We start from the raw sequence: 22,112 nt of genomic DNA on the forward strand, positions 1-22,112 counted from the left end.
TCTGCGTCGGATTTAGGTTTGACGAGCTCCCCAGCAACATCCGCTTCTCCCTGAAAGCCGACAGCTTGCATCGACACCATCCGTGAGTATTTTGTAGGTCTTCTCTGGCGCTAACTCCTTCATGAATGACTGGCGCCGACCTCCCAAGCACCATTTTCCTTTTTGAAACAACCCCATTCCTGAACAAATGGGAAGTGCCAGGGGCAAATTTTTCGCAGCATATCGTAGAAGAATGTGTCGGCCATCTGTTTCTTAGACACGTTGTGCAAATTTTGCAAATCCCAAACGCTCATCATTCCCCATGACAAGATCTTCACTGGGTTGCGGAGTGTTTTCCTCAGGAGACGTTCTGCTTTGTAAACGGCCAAAACCTGTCCATTGTGCGGTTTTGTCGGGATTTTGTGTCTAAAAGAAAGCTATTCGCTCCAGATCTGCCTCTTGAAACTTCGTAAGATAAAAATTTACATTAATTGACACTTTTGGAGGGTCAGCTGTCCTTGGCATTGACGATTTTCGTGTTATTTTCCCCCAAAATTAAGCGTTATAGATAAAATAAACAATTTAAAATGATACTTTGTCTTTATTTTGCGATGACCTGCAATTTTTTAAACTGGGTAACCTCTGTCTGTGAGCTTCTTGTCAGTTTTCAATAGTTATGACTTCATTTTAAGCTGCTTTCCGGAGCACGAGTCTGCTGCCGTACGAGGGTCGTTCAAAACGCTGTTAGTCTCGCATGGTTTTGTCCTTCAAAAATTTTAGCCACCGTTTTTATTAGATGATCATCATGTTGTACTCATCCTCGCCGACAGTTTGCCATGGGTCATTTCCGACTTAACCATTCCCATTACTCCTGAAATAGAGAGTTTCTCAGCCGACCCGATTTTGCGACCTCCATTTTCATGCCTGACCCATGGTCAGAGATGAACCCTTTTTGTGAGCTCATGAAGGGTCGAATGCGCTTGAAAACAATGAGACTGCTTGAGGAAGGTTGTTACGAATGCCCATGCAAAATTTCGACCGTTAATTAATTGTTGATTCAGAATTATTGACAAAAAAGCATGGCTGGTACCTGTGAACGAACTTTTGAGACACCCTGTAGTTTGCCGTCCTAATAGCAAAACCAATCGAGCGAACATAGTGGATACTGGATGCATCGCTCCTTTTCTTCCTGGCAATACTAAGAAAAAGGTCGCACGACTAAACACGTCAAACAATCGAAACAGATTCTTACTTTAAAAAATGCACATAATCGGTCTGAGCTCTCAGCTCGCACATCACAACACACACGTTTATTGAAAATGTATTATACGTAAAAATACTTACAAGCAACTGATAAGTAACAAACTCGTTTGTTTATCACAGCAACGGAATGCAATATTTACAGAATGTAAAGGCGCTGCATAAGTTTTACACATTATGTACACGCTCGCAAAAATAGACGTCTTTCAAACATTACTTACGAAACTACGAAATTGACTGACGACTTGGTCGAAAAAGCACGCAAAACGCTTTTTACACAATCGATAGGGAAAAATATTGTGCGGTACAAACTACAAAACACGCGCACACAATCAGTCTCGGACAACGTATAGCTATTTTAAAATCACCAAACAATCGAATCATCACTCTTAACCGTGGTTTGAATTTCGACGCATATTTAACCATCACATCTGTACAGTTCAATAAATGAGACCGCTCTGGTCCCATTAGGTCATGGTCCACAGTCTTATCCAATACGCCCCTCGCGTTTCACACGATAAACTCAGGAACACAACATTGGGCCCTTGGCACGGACACGACACATACTCCACTCATAACTAAAAGCTCGCGTAGTCTATGTACACACAGACAGAAATGAAGCTGGTTCGCCCACTTATATAAACAAGCTGGATTCACGCTCCTGACAGACCACGCTCTGGTGGATACCAGAGTTACTCAGGTGTTGCGTAATCGGGACGAACAGATAGTGTCGCACTTCAGAACGCGCATATGAACCGACGGGTTCTGATAAGGTCATAATCCCGTTGAAAACTTGAGTGGCAAAGAAGGGATAGAAAGTTGGATAACTTAATCTAAAATTTCTAAGCAATATTTTTTTACAGGCTGATGCAAAATAGGGAAAAAAGATTGCTGAAACTCCTGACCTACGTCGTCTCAAAGACGGGGGACATAGTTATTAATGAAAAATAAATGAGAAAGGAATGGCTGCGGGTATGCACAAACAGTCTATCTTTAGCTCGAAGCACCCAAAACAAACACATATCGTCAGCCGTGACCGACTCGCCTCTGCAACTAGTCACGAACACACTGTACACTGACGAATGATCGTACCCAGCACTTCAGAGGCGGTGCGGGTCTAATATATGGTGCCATCAGCGAAAACATTTGGTCAAAGAACAACTGATCTCACGGGAGCCAGGCGCAGCATGAACGGCTTCACAGGTTACCGACAGTTACCAATAAGGGACACGGTATGGGATTATAAACACACTTTGGGGACTGCCAAAGTCACAGACAGATAGACAGACATGGCCATGTGGACAAACAGTGGACAGCTCCACCGTGTGGACAGACTGGACAGCTTATTCAGCGTGTGGACAGATTGTGGACAATATTCCACTCCATCCCTCCTCACAGGACCGTAAAACAATCACCAATCTATGGTAACGTTGCTTCTTTCACTGGTCCTAATTGAGATACGCGACAGTATTCCCGACATGTAAGTCATGGCACGTTTTGTTTTCCCAGCGCTTTAGGATCACGCCTTCGTCATTGGCTCTGGCAGTGAGCCCCGACGAGCTACCACGCTTCACTAGCAACAATACAACCTGCACTTTTTAGAACAAACCCTTACGGCTAGTGTTGGAACCGGCAAAGCAAAAAACTAATGCGAGAACCAAAACGCTTCTTAAAATTCGATTGAGCGTGAGAAACAATCGAGCCTGCATCAGTCATGGTTCGGAAGTAACAGTTAGGGCATACTAGTCTGGTACGTTCGCAAATTGTAAACTTTGCTCTGTTCTTCCTGGGCTAACAGGGTCGAGACATCTGTCCCACGGCGGTTCTAATTGTTCTTTCTTGTACTTTCCCATAAATATCTCGATCTCACAGCTCGACATATCTCCTTCATCGAAAACCTATCAACCCTTCCCTTCTTCCTCTCTACCTCTGACGTTATCGCCTCTGTCCCCTCTCCCTACCCCACCATACTCTCATTCACCAGCCGGTAGTACCTCAGGTCGCTCACAAACCTCTGCAGGTCGGCGCAGAAGGTCGGTACGTCCTCCTCTTCCGCCAGCAGCTCGGCTAGCGTCCCTCGCTGCTGTTCATCCAACCCCGGCGTGTCGCGCAGCAGGGCCGGCACAAAGTGTTCGCAGAACCCCCGCAGGTCGACGGCGGCGAGCGAGTGCACCGTGGAGGCGATGTCGTCTCGCAGCAGGTCGTGCGAGCGGTGGAGGAGGGTTTGGATGAGCACAGTCAGAAAACGGGCCAGAAGAAGGCGCCGAAATACCGGCTGTGGGAGAGAAGCGGGGAGGGGAAAGTTAGTTGAGCACTGTCAGAGGAAGAATACAATGTCAGTCTAGACAAAAACCAGAGTCGGACAGAAGTCCGACCGATGGTGCGGGAAAAATGAAACTTGGACCCGCACCAACCGGCGCCATGGCTTAGTTGGTTAAAGCGCCTGTCTAGTAAACAGGAGATCCCGAGTTCGAATCTCGGTGGTGCCTCTTTACTGACCTATCCTGACCCCCAATGGGTCAAGCAAGACCCTTACATACAGACGTGATTAGTTTCTAAGCCACCGAGCCCGCTCGAAATAAATTTTCACCTCAAAAGCACGTTGCACTGCAAAATGACATTGAACTTTTCGTGGAGTACTACAAGGTTTCCCACTGTCACCACTACACTTCGTTTCACTAGGCATCGAAAGGCTCGACACTTCTTCTAATCGTCAACCTACAATCTTTGTCGCCATACAGCATGAAGAAATCAAGCAACAAAAATGGTAGGACGTCTTCGATCCTCCGCTTTGTAAAATGGATCTAAAACATATAACAATGGTAAAACGTGACGTGGGAATAATAAGATTTCACCCCACACGGGTCATTGGTTAGTAAGACGTGGATACTATTTATCCAATGAGCCCTTCGACGCCCAACTTCCGTGCTATCAAGGCGAAACCGAGAACCTCCGCCCCCCCCCCTCTTCTCCCGGCCAACCAGCTAGCTTAAATAATGCATCTCTACGTCACCCTTTCGACTAGGCGACAGTACAGCTGGGTCACTTAGTAAGCATTAAACATCCATCAAATTTATGCAGCGTCCGGGATCACAGCACTCCCGAGGTTATCCACGACTGTAAGCTCGATTCACATCGCCACTGTCACACAGGGGGAGAGAGAGTGACCGGATATTCACTTTCAGCTGCCAACAGCGCCGCACCGAGCGGAGATCTGGCTGGGAGTTCTGGCGCCGCGCCAAGGGTGTGTACAAAACAAATGACACAAGGTAGGACAGAATATATCAAGATTGAAGGTGAGAGGAAAGGAATTCTATGCAGATGTTTGGATGAATTCAATGCATGATGCATGCCGCTAGGCTAATTCACGTTCAGAAGCGGCGGTGTCGCTGACATGAAATGCTGATATCAGGTGGAATATTATTGTTGTGTGCGATGTTTCATCGTGCAACGGTCACATACCATAAAAAACAAACATATTTTTACTGCATCTTTGGGTACAGCAATATAACTGATTTACTTAGAATTTACACATCTCTAGCTTGCTAACTTTAGCCTCGCTAAGGTCTCCTCACCTTGTGGTAGAGTTTCCACTTTGTGTTGAGCATCTGCAGGGTCTCCAGGTTGAGTCTGAAGACGTTGATGTCGGGCTGCAGGAACGACTGTCCCATGGCCTCCAGCATGGCCAGGAACTGCTTTTCGTTGGCCACCTCCTCCTCGGCGCCGGGACTGAGCGTCTTCAGAACCGAGCTTCTGGAGAAACGGGAGCGCAGTTCAGGACGCGGGCAACGATAAAGCCGAATAAAGGACACTAGCAACCATTTTCCAGCACCCTGCAAGGGCGATGTACTATGGCCCAAAGCCCATGCCGGCAGGATTCGAAGTGGACAACTTCTAGAAAGTTTACGGAGGTCAACACTAATTCTCCGCAATGTCACTGAGGGTGTCGTTTGAGCGGCTCACCTAACCTTGGTCCAGTGGTTGAACAAATAGTTTGCATGTTTTCGAATGAGCCACTACCACAGCCAACCTCTGGCTGTGTCCGCCGTTCAAAATTAGCATTGCCCAAAGTAAATTAACGCCGCAGACGGCCGCCACCCCAATGATAGCCTCCATAGTGATTTTCCTCACCTGAAGAAGTGCCTCCAGTTGTGCTCCAGCACGGCCGCCAGCAGCTCGAACAGCGGCACCTTGAGGTCGGGCGCGGGCCGCTGGGCCAGCAGGGGGTACAGTCGGTCCAGCACCAGCTCCAGCACCGCCGGCAGCAGACGACGGAACGCCGCCGAGGGCTCGCTGACGATCAGACGCAGCAGACGCAGGAACTTCTCCAGCGCCGCGCAACCGGCCGAGCCTATGGGGGAGGGGGGTACATGTTGTAGAAGCACCTGATGAATAGGGGCAGACGTAGGGCTGCGGAGTTGGAGTCGGAGTCGGAGTCGGAGTCGGTCGGAGTCGACAGTTGTGACCGGAGTCGGAGTCGGAGTCGGAGTCGATTTTAGAAACCCGAGCCGGAGTCGGAGTCGGAGTCACCGAGACTCCGCAGCCCTCCTAGGTCTGCGGAGTCGGAGTCGGGAGTTGGAGTCGGTCGGAGTCGACAATTCTGCCCGGAGTCGGAGTCGGAGTCGGAGCTGGTTTTTGAAAGCCGGAGTTGGAGTCGGAGTCGGAGTCGCCGAAAATCCATCGACTCCGCAGCCCTGGGCAGACGAGTGACAACTTGTCGGCATTCGGTACATGTAAACTATATAGAGAAGCCGAGCTAAATATGGAGTTAACAGAAAACGACACATCACTTATATTCAACTGGCTGATAAACCGCAATTAAAGCTTACGATGGAAGGCTGAAAACGATAAAATGCCACGTAAAAGCCAGAATGAAGACTTGCAAAAGAACAACGAAATAGAAACATGCGCCAATTAATCCGCAAGCCTTTCGATCACAATACAACATGTTTTGAAATCCGAAACTCCAAACCCATCAACGCCGCCTCATCCCCCTTCCCCACCATCCTCTCACACGCAACTCCATCATCCAACGCTCCACTTACCCTCCTCCAGCATGTTTCTGGCGAGGTCCTCGCGTCCAAACACCTCCAGGAATACCTGGACGCACTGTTCCGTGAACTGGGAGCCCATCTGGGCGCGCAGCGACTCGAACGCCGCCAGGAAGAACGACAGCACCTCCTGGCACACGTCTGCGGGGAGAGGGGGAGTGAAGGGAGGGCGCACAAAGAGTGGAGGATAAGGATGGAAAACAACCAGAAGCTACCGATAAGTTCAGTTAGGAAGTTTTAACAGCGATAACAAATGATACGAGGACTACTTAAAAAGGCTGAAGGTTGAGAATATAGGATGAACGCTGAAATATACTCGAATTATTCGAGTCCAATGAGCTTGAACAATTAGTCTCTTACCGTTTTCGCGCCATTACATTGGTCCCTCCTAACCGCTCGCCCACTACGGACGCTGGTAAGTCCCCTTTCCGTTCCCCTTTCTCTACTTCTATGAGTTCTACTACCCCACTTCTTCTACATCCTATCACAACTGCTATCCTCTCCTCTTCAACTCCCCAGCACCTTTCCATTTCCCCTCTATCTCCCTCCATCTGTCCCGTCCTCCCATCCTCTCCTCAACCCACCGGACTGCGTGGCGAACACTCCAAACACCCAGAGTGAGTCGCGGATGGTCTCCTGGAGACACTCGTAGCACAGCTGCTTGGTCTTGGTCACCTCTCCCAGGATGTTGGACACGATCTCAGACAGCGTGGAGAGCGTCTGCTCGATCACCGGCTTGGCTGCGGGGGAAGAAGGGTAGAAAGAGTGATAAATCATGGTAGGATAAAATAAAATCATAACAAATATTTTGAGCAAACAGCAAAGACAAAATATATCAATGTTAGACGCATATTCATCGAATCATATTTTCTATAATGGTGTTCGAGAAACTTTACAAAACATAACATCGGGTAAATGGAATGACGCAAATGGTCATTTTTTCTTTGATTTCTGGAAAAGTTACTTCTGAGCCATCACAAAACATATCTAAATAAACGGTAGAAAAGAAAGCATATCACACAATGTGTGATAGCAGTGTAATTCCATTTTCAGACTTTTTGGTGGCAAATCACACCTGATGGGGAAAATACTTTCATCCCTAAAATATGAATGACCGACTTTACTTCATCTCTGAAAAATGTTTCGTGGATTCCCAAAAGCCAGTTTACATGACACTTGACAGTTGATGCACCCTCATCCTTTTGTTTCACAATTGGCATTACACCATTTTGCAAAAATACTCCAGTTATTTACTTCCCTTTTCTCATCCTTGGATTTTCTTTCTTCATCGGCACACCCAACCAAAATCCAATTTTAGAACACTGTGTGATAGTGTCATGCAGTAGTGTCATCTCATGACACTACTGCAAAAACTGCAAAACTTGGGAGGGTGGCACGTTAGGCCATGACAACGGCTCCATGCTAGGAGCACGAACACAGATCACGCCGATGGAGCGTGGTGCGGTGGCCTCATGGCTCATAGAGCGCATCATCCCTCAAATGAAGGCCATCATCGCGCTAACCAAAGCTGCTGCAGACTGCAGCCCAGACTGCTCTGCACAGATGGACCGGTAGTAGTGCAGTGGATACAACTCAATGAAGACAGACTCGGAGAATAAGTGACAGTGACACGGCTACTGAACAATATAAATGGACGCACTTAACATTGGAGTGGACGAAACGAAACAAGGGAAAGCGTGACAAGGTTCGCTCATAAAATACATCCTGCCACCCTAGTTTCTTTCATTAACAAAACAAATTAACAAGTCATCGCAAAAAAAGTTTCTTTCACATACCCCAAAGCGGCCCAGATTCTACCGTCGTACCCCTCATGACTGACTCCCCTTTACCTCACTCTCTCCCTCCCTCTCTCTCTCTATCCCTCCCTATCTTCCTCCCTACCTCTGTTCTGCAGCTCGGCGCTATCGGCCAGTCCGGGCGTCCTCGGCAGTCGTCGAAACTCTGCCGTCAGCGAGTCGAGAAACACGGACAGGTGCCGCCGCCGCTGGTCCCACAGCTGGTCACCGGCCCGCAGCCACGGCAGCAGCAGCAGGTTGGCCAGCGCACGGTATAGCAGCACGCGGTCCTGGGGCGAGGGCGACAGGGGGCGGGGTTAGTGGAGGGGTGGGGTGTTTATAGGGGCTGTAATATATGAGGGAGCGATATGGGCAAAAATAGGAGAGAGAAGTGGCGAAGGTCATTATTTTATGGTGGTTCGGAACCCGACTTCACTTTACAGAGAAGTCAGCCGATGACATCACAACAGATGGATTACGTTACGATGAGATGTGCTTCTGGAAATAAGATATTCGATAATGCATTCGGCGGCGCCATGGCTTAGTTGGTTAAAGCGCCTGTCTAGTAAACAGGAGATCCCGAGTTCGAATCTCGGTGGTGCCTCTTTAGTGACAGGTGAGAGCCAAGTTTGCCCGGAGGACAGTTGAAATTGGGTCAGCCGATAGTGATACCATGACCTCACTCCTCAGCGGCTGAACCGTCCAATGCCGCCCCTCAGCAGGCGTGAATCTCCTCCGGCAAACTTATCCACCCTGAACTTCTGAGCGGGAGCGGCTTATACAATATACATGGCGTTCATGTCAAGTTTTTCTTAAGTCACCGACCCAATGACCTCCCAGACGACATAAAATATACCATTAACCCTCGCCCGCACATGCCATTTTCCCATCCTAGAACGCACATGGGGGGGGGGGTGGTTGCCACCCCCCCGCCCCATTTCGTTCCTGTTGGAGATAGAGCTTAGCAGTAAAGACCAAAAAGATTCTTTGGGAAGAGACGAATCCAATGATACCCAGTTTTACCTTCTCAGGTCAGTCATTGACCTTCCAGGTCAGGTCAAACTAAAAAATGTTGCTGTTTTTGGTCACCGTTGGATATCAAGTGTGCTGCTTATCAAATACCGATGACGATGCTGTTTTCTGGTGCCAAGCCAGCTAAAACCTCTTTGTCACACTTCCCGACCAGAATTTTGCTGCTGAGGTCATTTCAGGTCAAGTTAGGTCAAGGTCAATTATATGTGTTTGTATGTCTGTGTGTGTCTGTGTGTATACTGATGTGTGCACCGATTGTTTTTGGGTCCATATTACATGAAATCATGATCTGAGAAGCTTTTACCAAAAATGCAGTCAAAAAAACTTCAAAAAAAGTAAATTCAGCTTGCCTAAAACGCAATTATCTTAGGTGACCTAGGTTGACCTTGACCCTGACCTTGACCCCTGTACATCGTCGAACAACATGTTCCATGATAGGTAGGAGGTAAGACTGGCAAAAAAGGCCGAAATCAGGGTGTCAAAAGCTCATAAGGCCCATGGCAAACGCAAGATGTTGAGAATTGGCCATTTGGGTCATGACATGACCTGAAAAACAAGGTCATATCTCCGAAACCAAAAATCACAGAAACTTGAAATTTTCAGTGGACATCAAGAAAGGATAGAGGAGCAGCTATACGAAAAATCAGCCTTCTAGCTCTAAAAATGTTGAGTGCAGAGCAGAAAGACTACCTGGGGGGGGGGGGGTGGCAACCACCCCCCCATGTGCGGGCGAGGGTTAATTGCGCCGACCCCACCCCACTTCTCCTTCGCCCATCTCTCCAGTCTCCCCCTCTCTTTTTCTCTCTCTCCCTCTCTCCGCCGTTCTCACCTGTTTCTGCAGCTGCATCTGCCCGGCCCTGCCATACAGTCTCTGTATGTGCGGGCAGTCGACCAGCGCCCCCGACCGAACCGTCCCCGTAATGGTAACCAGAGTGGTCACCGCCGCACGCACCAGCCGCTCCGGCGACCGGCTCTGGATGACGTCACACACGGCCACCGTCATCTCGGCCACCAGAGCGTCCACCTGAGGGCACAGGTCAGGTCAGAGGTCATCTGAGGTCAATGTGCAAGAAATAGCGCAAAACGTGTGAGCCTGAGAACTAGGCGTTTTATTCAGCAGCATTTACAATGTGTGAATGTAAGACGGACTGGCTTGTCCCGTCTGGTTCGGAGGAGATTGCGCAAGCCGAGAGCTGTCTGTGATATCACGTATTACGTCATCAGACAGGTGAATCTCCGGCAGGATACAGGCACATTCGGAATTGAAGGTTCTGCTCTCCTCACCGCGGCGCCATGGCTTAGTTGGTTAAAGCGCCTGTCTAGTAAACAGGAGATCCCGAGTTCGAATCTCGGTGGTGCCTCTTTTCCACTGCCCCTTTCCAACGCGAAGCTTCAGGGGCGAGCTACCCGAACAAAATGAATATTGCACGTAAGCGCGTGGCTTGAAATTACACGAGCACTCCTCCACGAAGCTTCAATATAGCATGTCTACCAAACCTTTACAAATTTAAAAGATGAAGGCGAATCTGTAAATAAAAATGAGGAAATATAAGAAAGAAAAATGAGTGTCAACTATAAATCCTAATAACCCCACTCCTCATCATTTACTCCGTCCTCACTCACCTGCACGGCGGTGGTGACGCGCCCGGCCTGGGCGGCCACCATCCAGTGGCACCAGGGACGCAGTGTGGCCAGGCTTTGGGCGTGGACGTCGATCAGGGTGGGACGCAGGGCGCCCGGCGGCAGCTCCACCTCGTGTAGTAGCTGGGAGGAGCCGAACGCCGCCGCGCTCACCAGTCTGTGGGGAGGGGGGGGGGAGTGAGGGGAGGTACCATGGAAGATTGTACGGGAAGCGACGGGTAACTGTGAATACATGCAGATGAAAATGAAGAACACCAATGACAAATATAACAATAATATCTGAATGAAAGCTGCGGTGAACTTTTAAGAAATTTCATCGGTATTTTCTCTCTTACAGTACACTCATTCTCTCGCGATGATCATGATTTGTTATTTCAGGGCTCCCGGAGTTCAGGCCATGAGTGCCCATTCCTTCTCTCGCTCCACATCCCCCATCACTTCATCTCTCTTTGCCTTCCCCTCTCCTCGACCCTATTACTCACTCATGTACCAGTGGCCCGGCGTCGGGTCCCTGTTCGCTAAACAGCGGCGCCAGCCGGCCCAGCAGATACTGGTGGGTCGCCAGGTCCCTCAGCGAGCCGTGCAGCGCCTCCAGTTCGTGTGCGGTGCCGCCGCCGGGCAGACGGAGCCGCCGGCCGCCCGGCCCCGCCTCACAGAGGCTGGGCAGCGTGACGTACGGCTCCAGAGTCTCACGCCAGCCGGTCAGCTGAGGAGAGATGACGAGAGGTCCATGATAGATTTAGTGGGAATGGTGGTAAACGTTCGTACACAGGGACAAAGGTAAAATGCCAATCGTTCTCAGCTGGCGATACAAACAAAGCGCAGCAATACGTTAAAGATGCATACATACATTATACAGTAAAATGTTGATGCCTTTTTATCCCCATTCTATCCCCCTTTCTCTCCCGACGCCTCTTACCAGCAGAGTGCGCACATCTCCTGGGTAGAGCGAAGCCACACACTTCCCCTCGCTCCCCCTCTCCTTACCAGCAGAGCGCGCACATCCCCCTAATTAAGAGCGCGGCCACCCTCTCCCCCTCTCCCTCCCGTTCTCTACCCTCCCCGCTCTCACCAGCAGAGCGCGCACATCTCCCTAATTAAGATCGCAGCCAAACTCCCCCTCTCTCTCCCTCCCGTTCTCTACCCTCCCCGCTCTCACCAGCAGAGCGCGCACATCCCCCGGGTAGAGCGCGGCCACACACTCCCCCTCTGTCCCTCCCTGCTCTCACCAGCAGAGCGCGCACATCTCCCGGATAGAGCGCGGCCACCCTCTCCAGTATATCGGCCGTCATCCGGAGCAGTTCACCCCACTCAGTGACACCGTCCGGGTCCTGTCTGTCGTCATCCAGACCCTCGAGCTCGGCACGGTGCCGCCGGAACTGGGTACGATGGAGAGACTGGCCCGCCAGGGACATCACGGCCTCGTGGTACCTGAGCAGAGGGCGGCGGTGGAGGTTAAATATGGACGGCAGCTGAGCCCACACATTATTGGCGATAGATCTCACATGGTCCATCTAGGCAGTAACATGCGTTGATTTGGTGGGATGAAGGCCAAATGAGTGTCGATAAAGAGGCAAAGGGTGAAGCAATGCGTCCTCAACTGTGCCTAAACTATTACAAAACCGCCCCGCCATGAGCGCGGTTTGGTCATGACGAAGGATGTGGCGGTGAGTTTTGTCGCCTAACCTATGTCGCGTCATGAGGTTAATGAATTCGATCATCGGACATTCTAATGTCACGTTTGTTCCCAATGTAGTTGTAAATAACGGCAAAGACATTATTACGCACGAATACTTCAAAATGAAATCGTGTTGGCCTATCGGCCCTCAGCATTGGCCACCACAAACTCTTTTAACTCCCTTCCACACTCCCCCCCCCACACTCCACTCACTTCGCCTCCACCGCGTGTCTATTCTCGGTTTTCAGCTGACATTTGGCCGTCAGATGATCCAGGAACGCGGCCCATATCTCCAGACAGCTGTAATAGGTCTCCAGCGTGGGCTGCAGGAAAGTGTAACGGAACAGGAGAGCCAGGAGGTCCAGCACGGGAAACTGGGGCGCCGCCTCCAGCCGGTGCAGGTGCAGAGTAACGAACAGACGCAGGAACTCTGTGAGACCGCTCAGGTAGCTGGCGGAGAAAACGGGGGAGTGAGATTGTAAATACCTTCAAAGTATAGCAGATGTAACGGTTATAAACTACAGTTGGAATAACAGGAGATAACGTAGCAAGTGTGGCACACCGCTGAGTGAGGAACTGCCAATAAAAGTGACGCAATAACAATCGAGCAGGATTACAGATTGAGTCTCTTTGCTACATCAGGCCCATAACACTATAAAGCTACGTTCTCCCGACGCCAAAATAACGTCAACACTTCGTGAGTCACATTGACACGGCCTATTAACGAAGCTTCAATCCCTTTCCCCTCACTAAATTAAAAAACGGGCTCTTTCCCATGACCCCACCCCTGCCTGACCCGACCCACTCACTCGGGGTCGACCTCGGCGAGCTTGTTGGTCGTCTTGCTGTCCTCCTCCAGCAGTCTCTGCAGCAGGTGGAACGTGTGCTTGAACAGCTGCAGCAGAAACGCCTCAAAGTCGGGCGGCACGCAGTTCTTGCTGATGATCTCATTCACACACCGCAGCGCCATGACACCCAGGGGCTCTCCGGCTCCGCGGCAGAAGGAGGAGGTGTCTAGGTCGGGGTCTGTCTCGTCACCGTCCCGGGCACAGCCGAGGGAGGCGAAGTGGAAGACGGCGGTGATGAGCTCGGGCGTCATCACCGTGGACAGGGGCACCCAGGAGAACAGCTGACACAGACACCTGTCGAGGGGGGGGGGGTGTTAGATGGGACAGCATATCAGACATTATGCAGCTAGTGGACCTAGTGGTTGTAAGGGGTTTTAATGTGGGTTGCCACATTAGGGCTGCCACATACCTGTTTAGATCGGTCTTCACATACTCGTAACTTCGGTCTGACTTTGAATCGTAATTGATAAACAAAGAGCGATAATCGTTGGGCACAAATATTGCCACGATTTTATATCAGCCACAACTGCATAAGAGAAACTCGCACCCTTCCTCGCGCCCTCTCTCGATCCTCCCTTACTTGAGTGTCAGCGCCACCACCTGTGTCGTCTCTCCGTCCAGAGGAGCCACCAGACAGAACGGGTTCTTCTCGGCGGCGTCCGAGCTCAGCATACAGCTGAGCAGAACGCTGGCGTCGGCGGCCGGCGAGAAGAGCTGCGCCGGACCGCCGCCAGGGCGGCGCTGCGAGCGCGGCTGCTCGGGAGACGGAGGAGGCGTGGCCGTGGCGTTGGCTTTGTTTGATTCGAGCACCGAGCGCAGGATTCCTGTGAGTAGAGAAGATAAATGGTTAGACAATAGACAGTCACCAATTACAACTAGTGAGTCTTCTCAAAGAATCTCCTAAAATGCCTATCGAATTGCGTCTTCATAAAATGAATCACAACAGCTGAATGACAATACTGGGCTTCTGAAAAGGTTGTGAGTTTCAATAACAGACTTTTATAGCCTTGCAATTTTCTTTCAATGCGCAACAGCTATCAATTTTGCAAGTCAGCGAATCCAATACTTGACATAAACCCCTCACAATAAGCAATCGCAGGCATAACGGTGAGAGTCCGACATTTAACTTTGGTGAGCTCCTTATTTCACTTGTGAGTCCCCGCTATCTCACCCGCGACTCCCCCGCTATCTCACCAGTCAGCACCACCAGCGTGGCGGGCACCTCTCTGAGCAGCAGCTGACGCAGCTCGGTGCGGCGCGCGCAGCTGAGGTCCTCCCGGGGCGCCACCAGCTCCTCGGCGGCTGTCAGGAGGAACTGCAGGCCCAGCAGAGTACTGTCCGACGACTGAACCAGCTGGGGGAGAGACGGGTCAGGTCGGGTCAGGTCAGGTCAGGTCAGGTCAGGAACTGCAGATCCAGCAGAGTGCTGTCCGACGACTGTACCAGCTGGGGGAGACGGGTCAGGTCAGGTCAGGGACTGCAGGCCCAGCAGGGTGCTGTCCGACGACTGAACCAGCTGGGGGAGAGACGGGTCAGATCGGGTCAGGTCAGGTCAGGTCAGGTCAGATCAGGTCAGGTCAGGCCAGGAACTGCAGACCCAGCAGGGTACTGTCCGACGACTGAACCAGCTGGGGGAGACGGGTCGGGTCAGGTCACAAGACAAGACCGATCAGGTTAGATAAAGTCACAGGGTATGCCAGGTCAAGTCATAGGTAGGTCAAGTCAGGTCAACTGCTGTCACAATCCAGAATATGTTACAAGTTAGGGCAACTCTGATCAGGGTGGTCAGATCAGGGCATTCAAAGCATTTATCAACCATCTTTTCCGTTCTTGCTCTCCCATCTTCAAAGTTCTCCCCCACATATCCCCACTCGTTCTTCTCACCGTGAGCACATTGCTGTAGAAGTCGGGGTAGAACTGTGGCCAGCTGAGACGGGCGATATCCACCACTAGCTTCACTGCCTTGTTCCTCAGGTAGGGCGCCAGCGGCCGCCGGTCCAGACACAGGGCGTACACGCTGCCGCGGATCTCGGCGCGCGCCTCCGGAGTCAGACCCAGCCAGCGGCGGTTGATGACGCTCTGTGGGGGAAAGAGAGGGTGTGTGAGACAGAGGGGGAGAGACACACACTCATACCCAGCCAGCGGCGGTTGATCACGCTCTACAGGAGAAGGAGAGGGTGTGTGAGACAGAGGGGGAGAGACGGAGAGACACAGACTCATACCAAGCCAGCGGCGATTGATCACACTCTGCGAAAGGGGAGGGTGTGGGTGGGATGGGGTGGGGAGGAGGAGTCGAGTTACAACTCACAGTAGTGCGGAAGTGGGGTGTGGTGGGGGCGCGGGCTACGCAAAAGAGGAAAATATTTGATGGCATGGCTAACTAGGGATGGAAATATGATTTCAGGAAAGAGAATCAAGTAAGCATAAGTGTCACGAGTTGGCTCAACTAAATACTAGGAACGGTATCGTACCATAATGTCACTGAGTGGCAATACGTTAGGTGGGAACTGCGTGGGTCTACATAAATAAACTGGCTTATTCCTGGTCACCCATCCGTTGAGTGTTGACCCGTCGATCCGTTGACCCATCACCCTTCCACCATTGTACTAGAAAGTGGATGCTGAAAATAGCACCCACTATCCCTAGCATCAGATCTACGCTTGCACATCTCACTCACGCTACCACTAAACTGAGGTCACCCCACTACATTGTAAATGCACTCAGTCATCGGCGAGCGTAGGACCACTGTAACTGTCTGTAACACCCCGCAGTGTGCAGGACAATGAACCGTTGCACAACAGCTGGCACGTCGCCGCCGCACGCGCGGCACTGGGGGGGGGGGGCGACCAGGAAGAGAGCAGGACAGTTTTGGCAGCGAGCCTAATACCAGAGAATGATTCACAAATGGAGCGATGAGGGGAAGTGGTAAATTGCGAGAAACGTAATCACAATAAGTTGGCGCCAAGAGAATAATATAAGAATTAGTGAGGCAAACTGTCATAAACCACCAAGCCCACCGATCAAAATGATCCCAGATTGCACCGCGGATCAAGGCACTACTGATCCAGGCAGTTCGTTTGTTACGGAGCGAGCGGAGTCTCATACTGAATTAAGGGAAAATCCTGAGTATGAGCGGCCGGCCGGCCGGCCGGCGACGCTCTTCAAAAGCTAATATCTTAGGAACGGGACATCCGATTGACAAGCGGTCTTCTTTACTGAATGTCACTTGGACGTAAAAGTTCTGTGGTGTGATGGCCACCATGCGTTCTTGCCAACCACCGCACGTGGCGCGTGGTAAAGTTGGACATTTTTTAAGAACCCCCAAAATTGCAACCTCAATAACAGCACAATGGTTGGGCCGATTGAATTGAAACTCGGTACACAGTTAGGTCTCCATCAGATAATTCATCTGCATGTGTTAAGGTTGGGGTGCTACAGCACGTGCGCACGTGCAGGGGGCGCTCCCAGATCTCGAGAACGGCTAGGCCGATTGCGCTGAAATTTGGCACATCGCTAAAGACCGGTTAGTAGGGTGCAGTGGACAAGTTAGTTGGAGGTACCCCTCGCAATTTCGCACGTGCAAGGCCCATCCTCTCGCTCGCTCCGTTAGTCGCCCAAAAGGCGTTTTACTGGTTTCATATCTTTCGATTTTGCATGAAACTTTAGTGAGGCCAAGGCCCTAAATAGTGAGGCATTAAACGTGCAGCTACGAGGAAGGGCCGTAACAAACTACCAATTCAAACAAATTTATCACAAATTATTAAAAAAAAAACACCCGATAACATCGTAGAGATTACAGGAAGCCCAAAACCGGGATGAAAAAGGGCAAACTTCTCAACCAGTCATCAACAATACCACAAGGCGTGCGAGTCCCAGCGGAGGTAATAAATGCAGATTGACAGCACCAAGTCAGTGCGCATTTTCGATCCCCCGACATCCGTACCTAATCTACATCATCAATGCTCACTATCACTTTTCACACGTGACGTCACAAACTACAAGTAAGCTGCTGATCATATGACTATTCTACAAACTACAAAGGTCGCGCTCGCCCACCGCGGCGCCATGGCTTAGTTGGTTAAAGCGCCTGTCTAGTAAACAGGAGATCCCGAGTTCGAATCTCGGTGGTGCCTCTTTTCCGACGCCATTCAACCGATCGAGCTGACCGCGAGCTGTGCGACCTCAGACTGCCGACCTACATAGACTGCAGAGCCTTATCACGTCATTCATTCATTCATTCATTCATTCATTCATTCATTCATTCATTCATTCATTCATTCATTCATTCATTCATTCATTCATTCATTCATTCATTCATTCATTCATTCATTCATTCATTCATTCATTCATTCATTCATTCATTCATTCATTCATTCATTCATTCATTCATTCATTCATTCATTCTGGACACATCAACCCGCACAACAATAATGTTGGAGCTGAAGCGTGTTGCCGGTGCCATTCTCACCTATTCAATGAAACATATATTTGCAGAATAGCTATTTTACGAGAGTTAACCTTCCAAATGCTCACTCACCTCAAGAGATGTCATACAAAACATCGTGACGTAGGGATTGGAGGTGCCTGCGATGCATAGCAGACAGTTTTTCCAGGCGTCGGGCCGGCGGCCGAAATCCTCCAGTACCTTCTCGATCTGGTGTTTGCGCGAGTTGGAGGTACCCGGCGCGAAGAACTCGGTCATCAGGGCCTCCAGCACCTCCAGCGAGGTGACCTCCATGGTCTGTAGCAGGGTCACATCATGTGTAGTGGGTCAGATGCTGAACAGCAGTGAAGGGGATTTGAAAAAGCACGCTCAACAGTCAACCTTCAGGTCATCAAGGAAAAAGAGACAGGAACATTTGGGAAACTTATTGGTCTTGGCACAACTAAGCATAATGTCAGGCTGTCAAAGCTAGCTGAAAATCTGATAATGATACAGTTAGACCCAGCATAAGTTAAATATGCAATGCCATAGCCCCACAAGACCAGCCACATGACTGCTGTAGGCACACCTCACTGAATATGGTCACACACTGTCAGCATGTCAGTGTATGATCACACATGTCATATGACCCACATCACACATACATCACATATGTGTGATGTAGGCTAAATGGGATGCAACTGATCTTCAGGCCTGGATTCTAAGGAGCAGGAGGATTACAACAGGCGACCCTGACCAATACAGCTTTGTAGATTTAACCATGACATCATTCTCTTTGCAACAGACCAGATCAGAGGTTTATTGAGCTTTGGGAAAAGCAGCAGTTAATTCATATGTTGCTGGTCTAAGCTTTTATTTTCAGCAGCCAGTAGTTTGGGGATATCCTGAAAATCCCTAGCTGTTAGCTATTAGAACCATCTGTCACACATTGACTAAGCAGACCAGACCTTGAGACCTTGCCCCACTGAAGACAAGGAGTCACTGGAGTGCTGGATGTTACTGGAACACTTTGGGTCACTGGAGCACTTACAATGAGACCATAAAACATCATTAAATATGCCAGGATATCACCAAGTTTAGGAAAAGACTTGAAAATATTTTATTTCTGATTTTGATGCTGGGAAAGTCATCTTCAATTCTCTGTTGGGCAGCTCATTATTTATCAGAAGGCAATGTAAGTGTTGATCTACTGTATCTACATAAATTTTTATTTTCACTGTATCTTGCTATTTGCTAAATCTGCTTCAGTACTGATAATTATTGTTGTTCCGAGTTTACATTACGCGGGGACAGAAAAACAAAAGATCAAACATGGCGAGACCGCATACACTGCTTCGATCAGTATGCAGCAAGATTATCAACCACAACTCTAGCTCCTGAAATTTAAGATTGCAACATTCTAGCTAATCTAAAAAATAGACTATCAAATTATCAATGACTTCCATTGCTTTTCTTACCATGTGCTGGTGTGTAGAAAGCAACAGTTTGAACTAGGTTCTTACACTAGCAGATAAACAATAACAGAGAAAGTGCTGGATTATTGGAAAGAATTAAACAGCAGCTAAGTGATAGAGTTTCAGATAAATATCACATCAGGCATATACATCCACCTCCCATGCCCCACCACGCCCTCTCTCTGATTTTTATCGTTCTCAGACATAAACGCTCTCTTCTCCAAGGATTCAGTAAATCAGAGGGCTGTTCACGGACCCTGTGTGCGGTCGGACCGCACACAGCCTCGGAGCTCCGCCCACCGCGTCCCTACGTCACCCTTCCGTCACCGCACACAGCGATCGCTGTGGCCGGTCGGGACTGGCCACAGCGGACCGTCCACCGCACGCAGCCGTGACGTCAGAACCGCCTACCCATCCCCTACCCCCACGCCTGCTGGACGTACCGCACACACCGCACGCAGCAGTGTGCGGTGCCCGTGAACACCCCTCAGGTACAAACCATATCAGTTATGGCGGAATATGGCACATATATTTTTCCAAAGCGAAGGATACTTTTGATAAATTCCTTGACAATCCTTTACGACAACTTCGGAGCTGATTTTAAAGTGTTATTCTAATGTGCTCAAACATTGCTCAAGTTCGCAATAAGTATTATTTTTCGTTTGAAAAAGTTACTGCAATGTTCAAAAGTAATTCACAAATAAGTATGTCGAAAGAAAATAAAAGAAACAATCTTCAGTAAAAGAAATATATTTATGACGTCAACAAAGCTACCATATGATAACTTTGACTGACATATGTTGCGCTCTCGCGACAGTCAAAATTTTCCCATCTTTCCCCTTTCATGAGGGCCTTGGTTGCTTGTTACTTCTCACAGGAAAGCAGTGTGCTTACTGGCATAAATAAATTAATATTTGGCAAACAACATGGCTAACAGGGTGGCTATCCAGAAGACAGTAAGGCATGTCAAGCCTCTCATATCTCAGAACAATCAAGAAGCCAGGTCAAGGGTGTTTGGCCTCTACAAAGCTTGGTACAGACAAATTCCCTACATAGGTAAATATTTTCAGGAATAAGTGTGGATAGATAATGTAATTTATTCTTGCATCTCTTAAGTCTTCATTACGTGTTGGTAGATCAAGATACTATAAGCAACATTATCTTTTGAATCTGAATAAATAGAAGAAATAGAAAACTGGACATATTCCTACCCAATTCATTTATAAACCTAGGAGGGTAATTGATTTTTCATTCTGGTGCAGCTTGTCATCAAATGCTTCAAACAAGCATCTATGATTCTGGTAATATTTGTGACATCTTTGTACACTCCTGGGTCTTCAAAATGCAAAGCGTGGTAATTTGGATGAAGCTTTTCAGGGGCACTCATCCCATGGGAGATATGGCATAGATTTACTGTGGGCTGGTGCAGATTCTGTGTCATGAGGTACTGGCCATGACATAGTACCATGCTGAAGTGCCATGCTGGCACTTAATTGACCATGAAAATGATGTACAGGAGACATCATAGGTTCAGGCAGGGAAGAGTTCACTTTGGATAAGGTACAGTTTTTACAATTTCAAGCACATTTGTAAATCTTGTGGTAAATACATATGTATTGCTTGGTGCAGGCTGGTATATATTTTTTAGCTGAGTTTGTGTGAGTTGGTGCAGATTTGTCACCTTTGCTGCTGTGGTTTGTCAGCCCTGTTGCCAAGCTTTGCAGTCTGCCTGTTGCCTGGGACCTGTTCTGAAGATGCAAGAATGCACCTATTAACCTTGGTGACTTTAGCCACCTTTGTGAATTGGAAGCGCTCACAAGGCCACCTCTCATGTTTCAGTGATGGACTATGACATCCCCAAGTCGGTGGAGCAGTGCCGCGCCAAGCTCCGCGAAAAGTTCGAGGAGAACCGTCACGTGAAGGATATCCGTGTCATCGACGCGCTGGTTATCAAGGTGGGATATACATAAAGGCCTGGCTACACTATGCGTTTTCTGCGTGCGTTTTTGCAGGTTTGCGTGTTTTGCGTAATATCGTTCTAGGAAAAAAGTTATAAACAATATAATTTTTACTTTGGTTATATACAAAAGCTAATATAACTCTTATGTAACTAAAATTTAAGGTGAAAAACATCACAAAAACGTAATATCGTTCTTTTTTCTAGAACGATATCACGCAAAACACGCAAAAAACGCACGAAGAAAACGCATAGTGTAGCCAGGCCTTTACAGTATAACACAATTCGTCGCAGTAAGGGTAAAGGCTGGGGGCGATGCACGCCGATTCTACGTTTGAATATCAGTGTAATTACTTACCTGAAAGTTGAGACTCCTCGAGGATGCGAACCGCGATCAATCGCGTTGTGAACGTTGTGAGAAAACTTGGTTGTGTTGTTTGAGCATATTTAGCTTTATCACATTTGCCAGTACTGGCTGAAAGTTACCACTTTCGCTACTCGCCAGCTGACGTTCCAGCGCTTGAATGTCCTGCTGTTTTCTTTTCTGTGTTTCGTGAGGCATCTTAATATCATATTGGTCTCTTCCCTGCTGTAAAGTTGACTGTTCTGTGCTATTACAGGGCCAGCAGGAGTTGAAGGAGACGGTCAACATCTGGAAGCAGAAGCACCACCTGATGTCACAGTACTTCAAGGAGACACAGGAGCCCAAGCCCAAGGACTTCCTCTCAAAGTTTCTGGCGGGGCAGTAGTCTTCTCAATGCTGTGCAGTGTATGACCGTGACCGACGGGGTATGTAAATAGATATTATGTACGTGAAATATCGTTTGTGATAAAAACGAGTCGCTTTACAGCTGATGCTGAAAACAATCGTATGTGCGTACATTCAGGGACATAACATACAAACTGCGCTCGTCTCGACTGTACCGATTTCTTTCGTCGCCTTGGGAAGCACATCGCGACGCTTATTAAAGT

At 49.0% G+C, this 22,112-nt stretch overlaps 2 protein-coding genes and 4 non-coding genes across 7 annotated transcripts; 5 read left to right on the plus strand and 1 right to left on the minus strand.

Moving 5' to 3' along the window:
• Window positions 1-1,290: 1,290 nt before the first annotated feature.
• On the minus strand, window positions 1,291-21,795 carry LOC122394260 (exportin-6-like). Of its 2 annotated transcripts, none has more exons than XM_043391016.1 (17): window positions 21,499-21,795; window positions 17,823-18,026; window positions 15,170-15,364; window positions 14,480-14,639; window positions 13,866-14,109; window positions 13,247-13,579; window positions 12,651-12,887; window positions 11,989-12,190; window positions 11,242-11,465; window positions 10,742-10,916; window positions 9,948-10,142; window positions 8,193-8,376; window positions 6,875-7,030; window positions 6,285-6,431; window positions 5,371-5,590; window positions 4,815-4,992; window positions 1,291-3,514 (listed from the first exon to the last, which is right to left on the minus strand). In XM_043391016.1, exons 2-17 carry the CDS (start codon window positions 18,021-18,023, stop codon window positions 3,197-3,199), a joined length of 3,369 nt encoding a protein of 1,122 aa, XP_043246951.1. In that variant the 5' UTR covers window positions 18,024-18,026; window positions 21,499-21,795; the 3' UTR covers window positions 1,291-3,196. The 2 variants fall into 2 exon arrangements, with proteins under 2 accessions (XP_043246951.1, XP_043246952.1); XM_043391017.1 differs by lacking the exon at window positions 21,499-21,795 and adding an exon at window positions 19,187-19,579.
• Trnat-agu lies at window positions 3,655-3,728 on the plus strand. The gene has a single exon. It is a non-coding gene; the product is annotated as a tRNA-Thr (tRNA).
• On the plus strand, window positions 8,617-8,690 carry Trnat-agu. Its single transcript has one exon. It is a non-coding gene; the product is annotated as a tRNA-Thr (tRNA).
• Window positions 10,406-10,479, plus strand: Trnat-agu. The gene has a single exon. It is a non-coding gene; the product is annotated as a tRNA-Thr (tRNA).
• Window positions 17,345-17,418, plus strand: Trnat-agu. The gene has a single exon. It is a non-coding gene; the product is annotated as a tRNA-Thr (tRNA).
• On the plus strand, window positions 19,957-21,958 carry LOC122394262 (NADH dehydrogenase [ubiquinone] 1 alpha subcomplex subunit 6-like). The gene is made up of 3 exons (XM_043391021.1): window positions 19,957-20,239; window positions 21,023-21,138; window positions 21,761-21,958. Exons 1-3 carry the CDS (start codon window positions 20,110-20,112, stop codon window positions 21,887-21,889), a joined length of 375 nt encoding a protein of 124 aa, XP_043246956.1. The 5' UTR covers window positions 19,957-20,109; the 3' UTR covers window positions 21,890-21,958.
• Window positions 21,959-22,112: the final 154 nt, after the last annotated feature.

This window comes from Amphibalanus amphitrite, unplaced genomic scaffold, assembly GCF_019059575.1.
Source record: "Amphibalanus amphitrite isolate SeventyFive unplaced genomic scaffold, NRLGWU_Aamphi_draft 000582F_arrow, whole genome shotgun sequence".
NCBI classification, from domain to species: domain Eukaryota; kingdom Metazoa; phylum Arthropoda; class Thecostraca; order Balanomorpha; family Balanidae; genus Amphibalanus; species Amphibalanus amphitrite.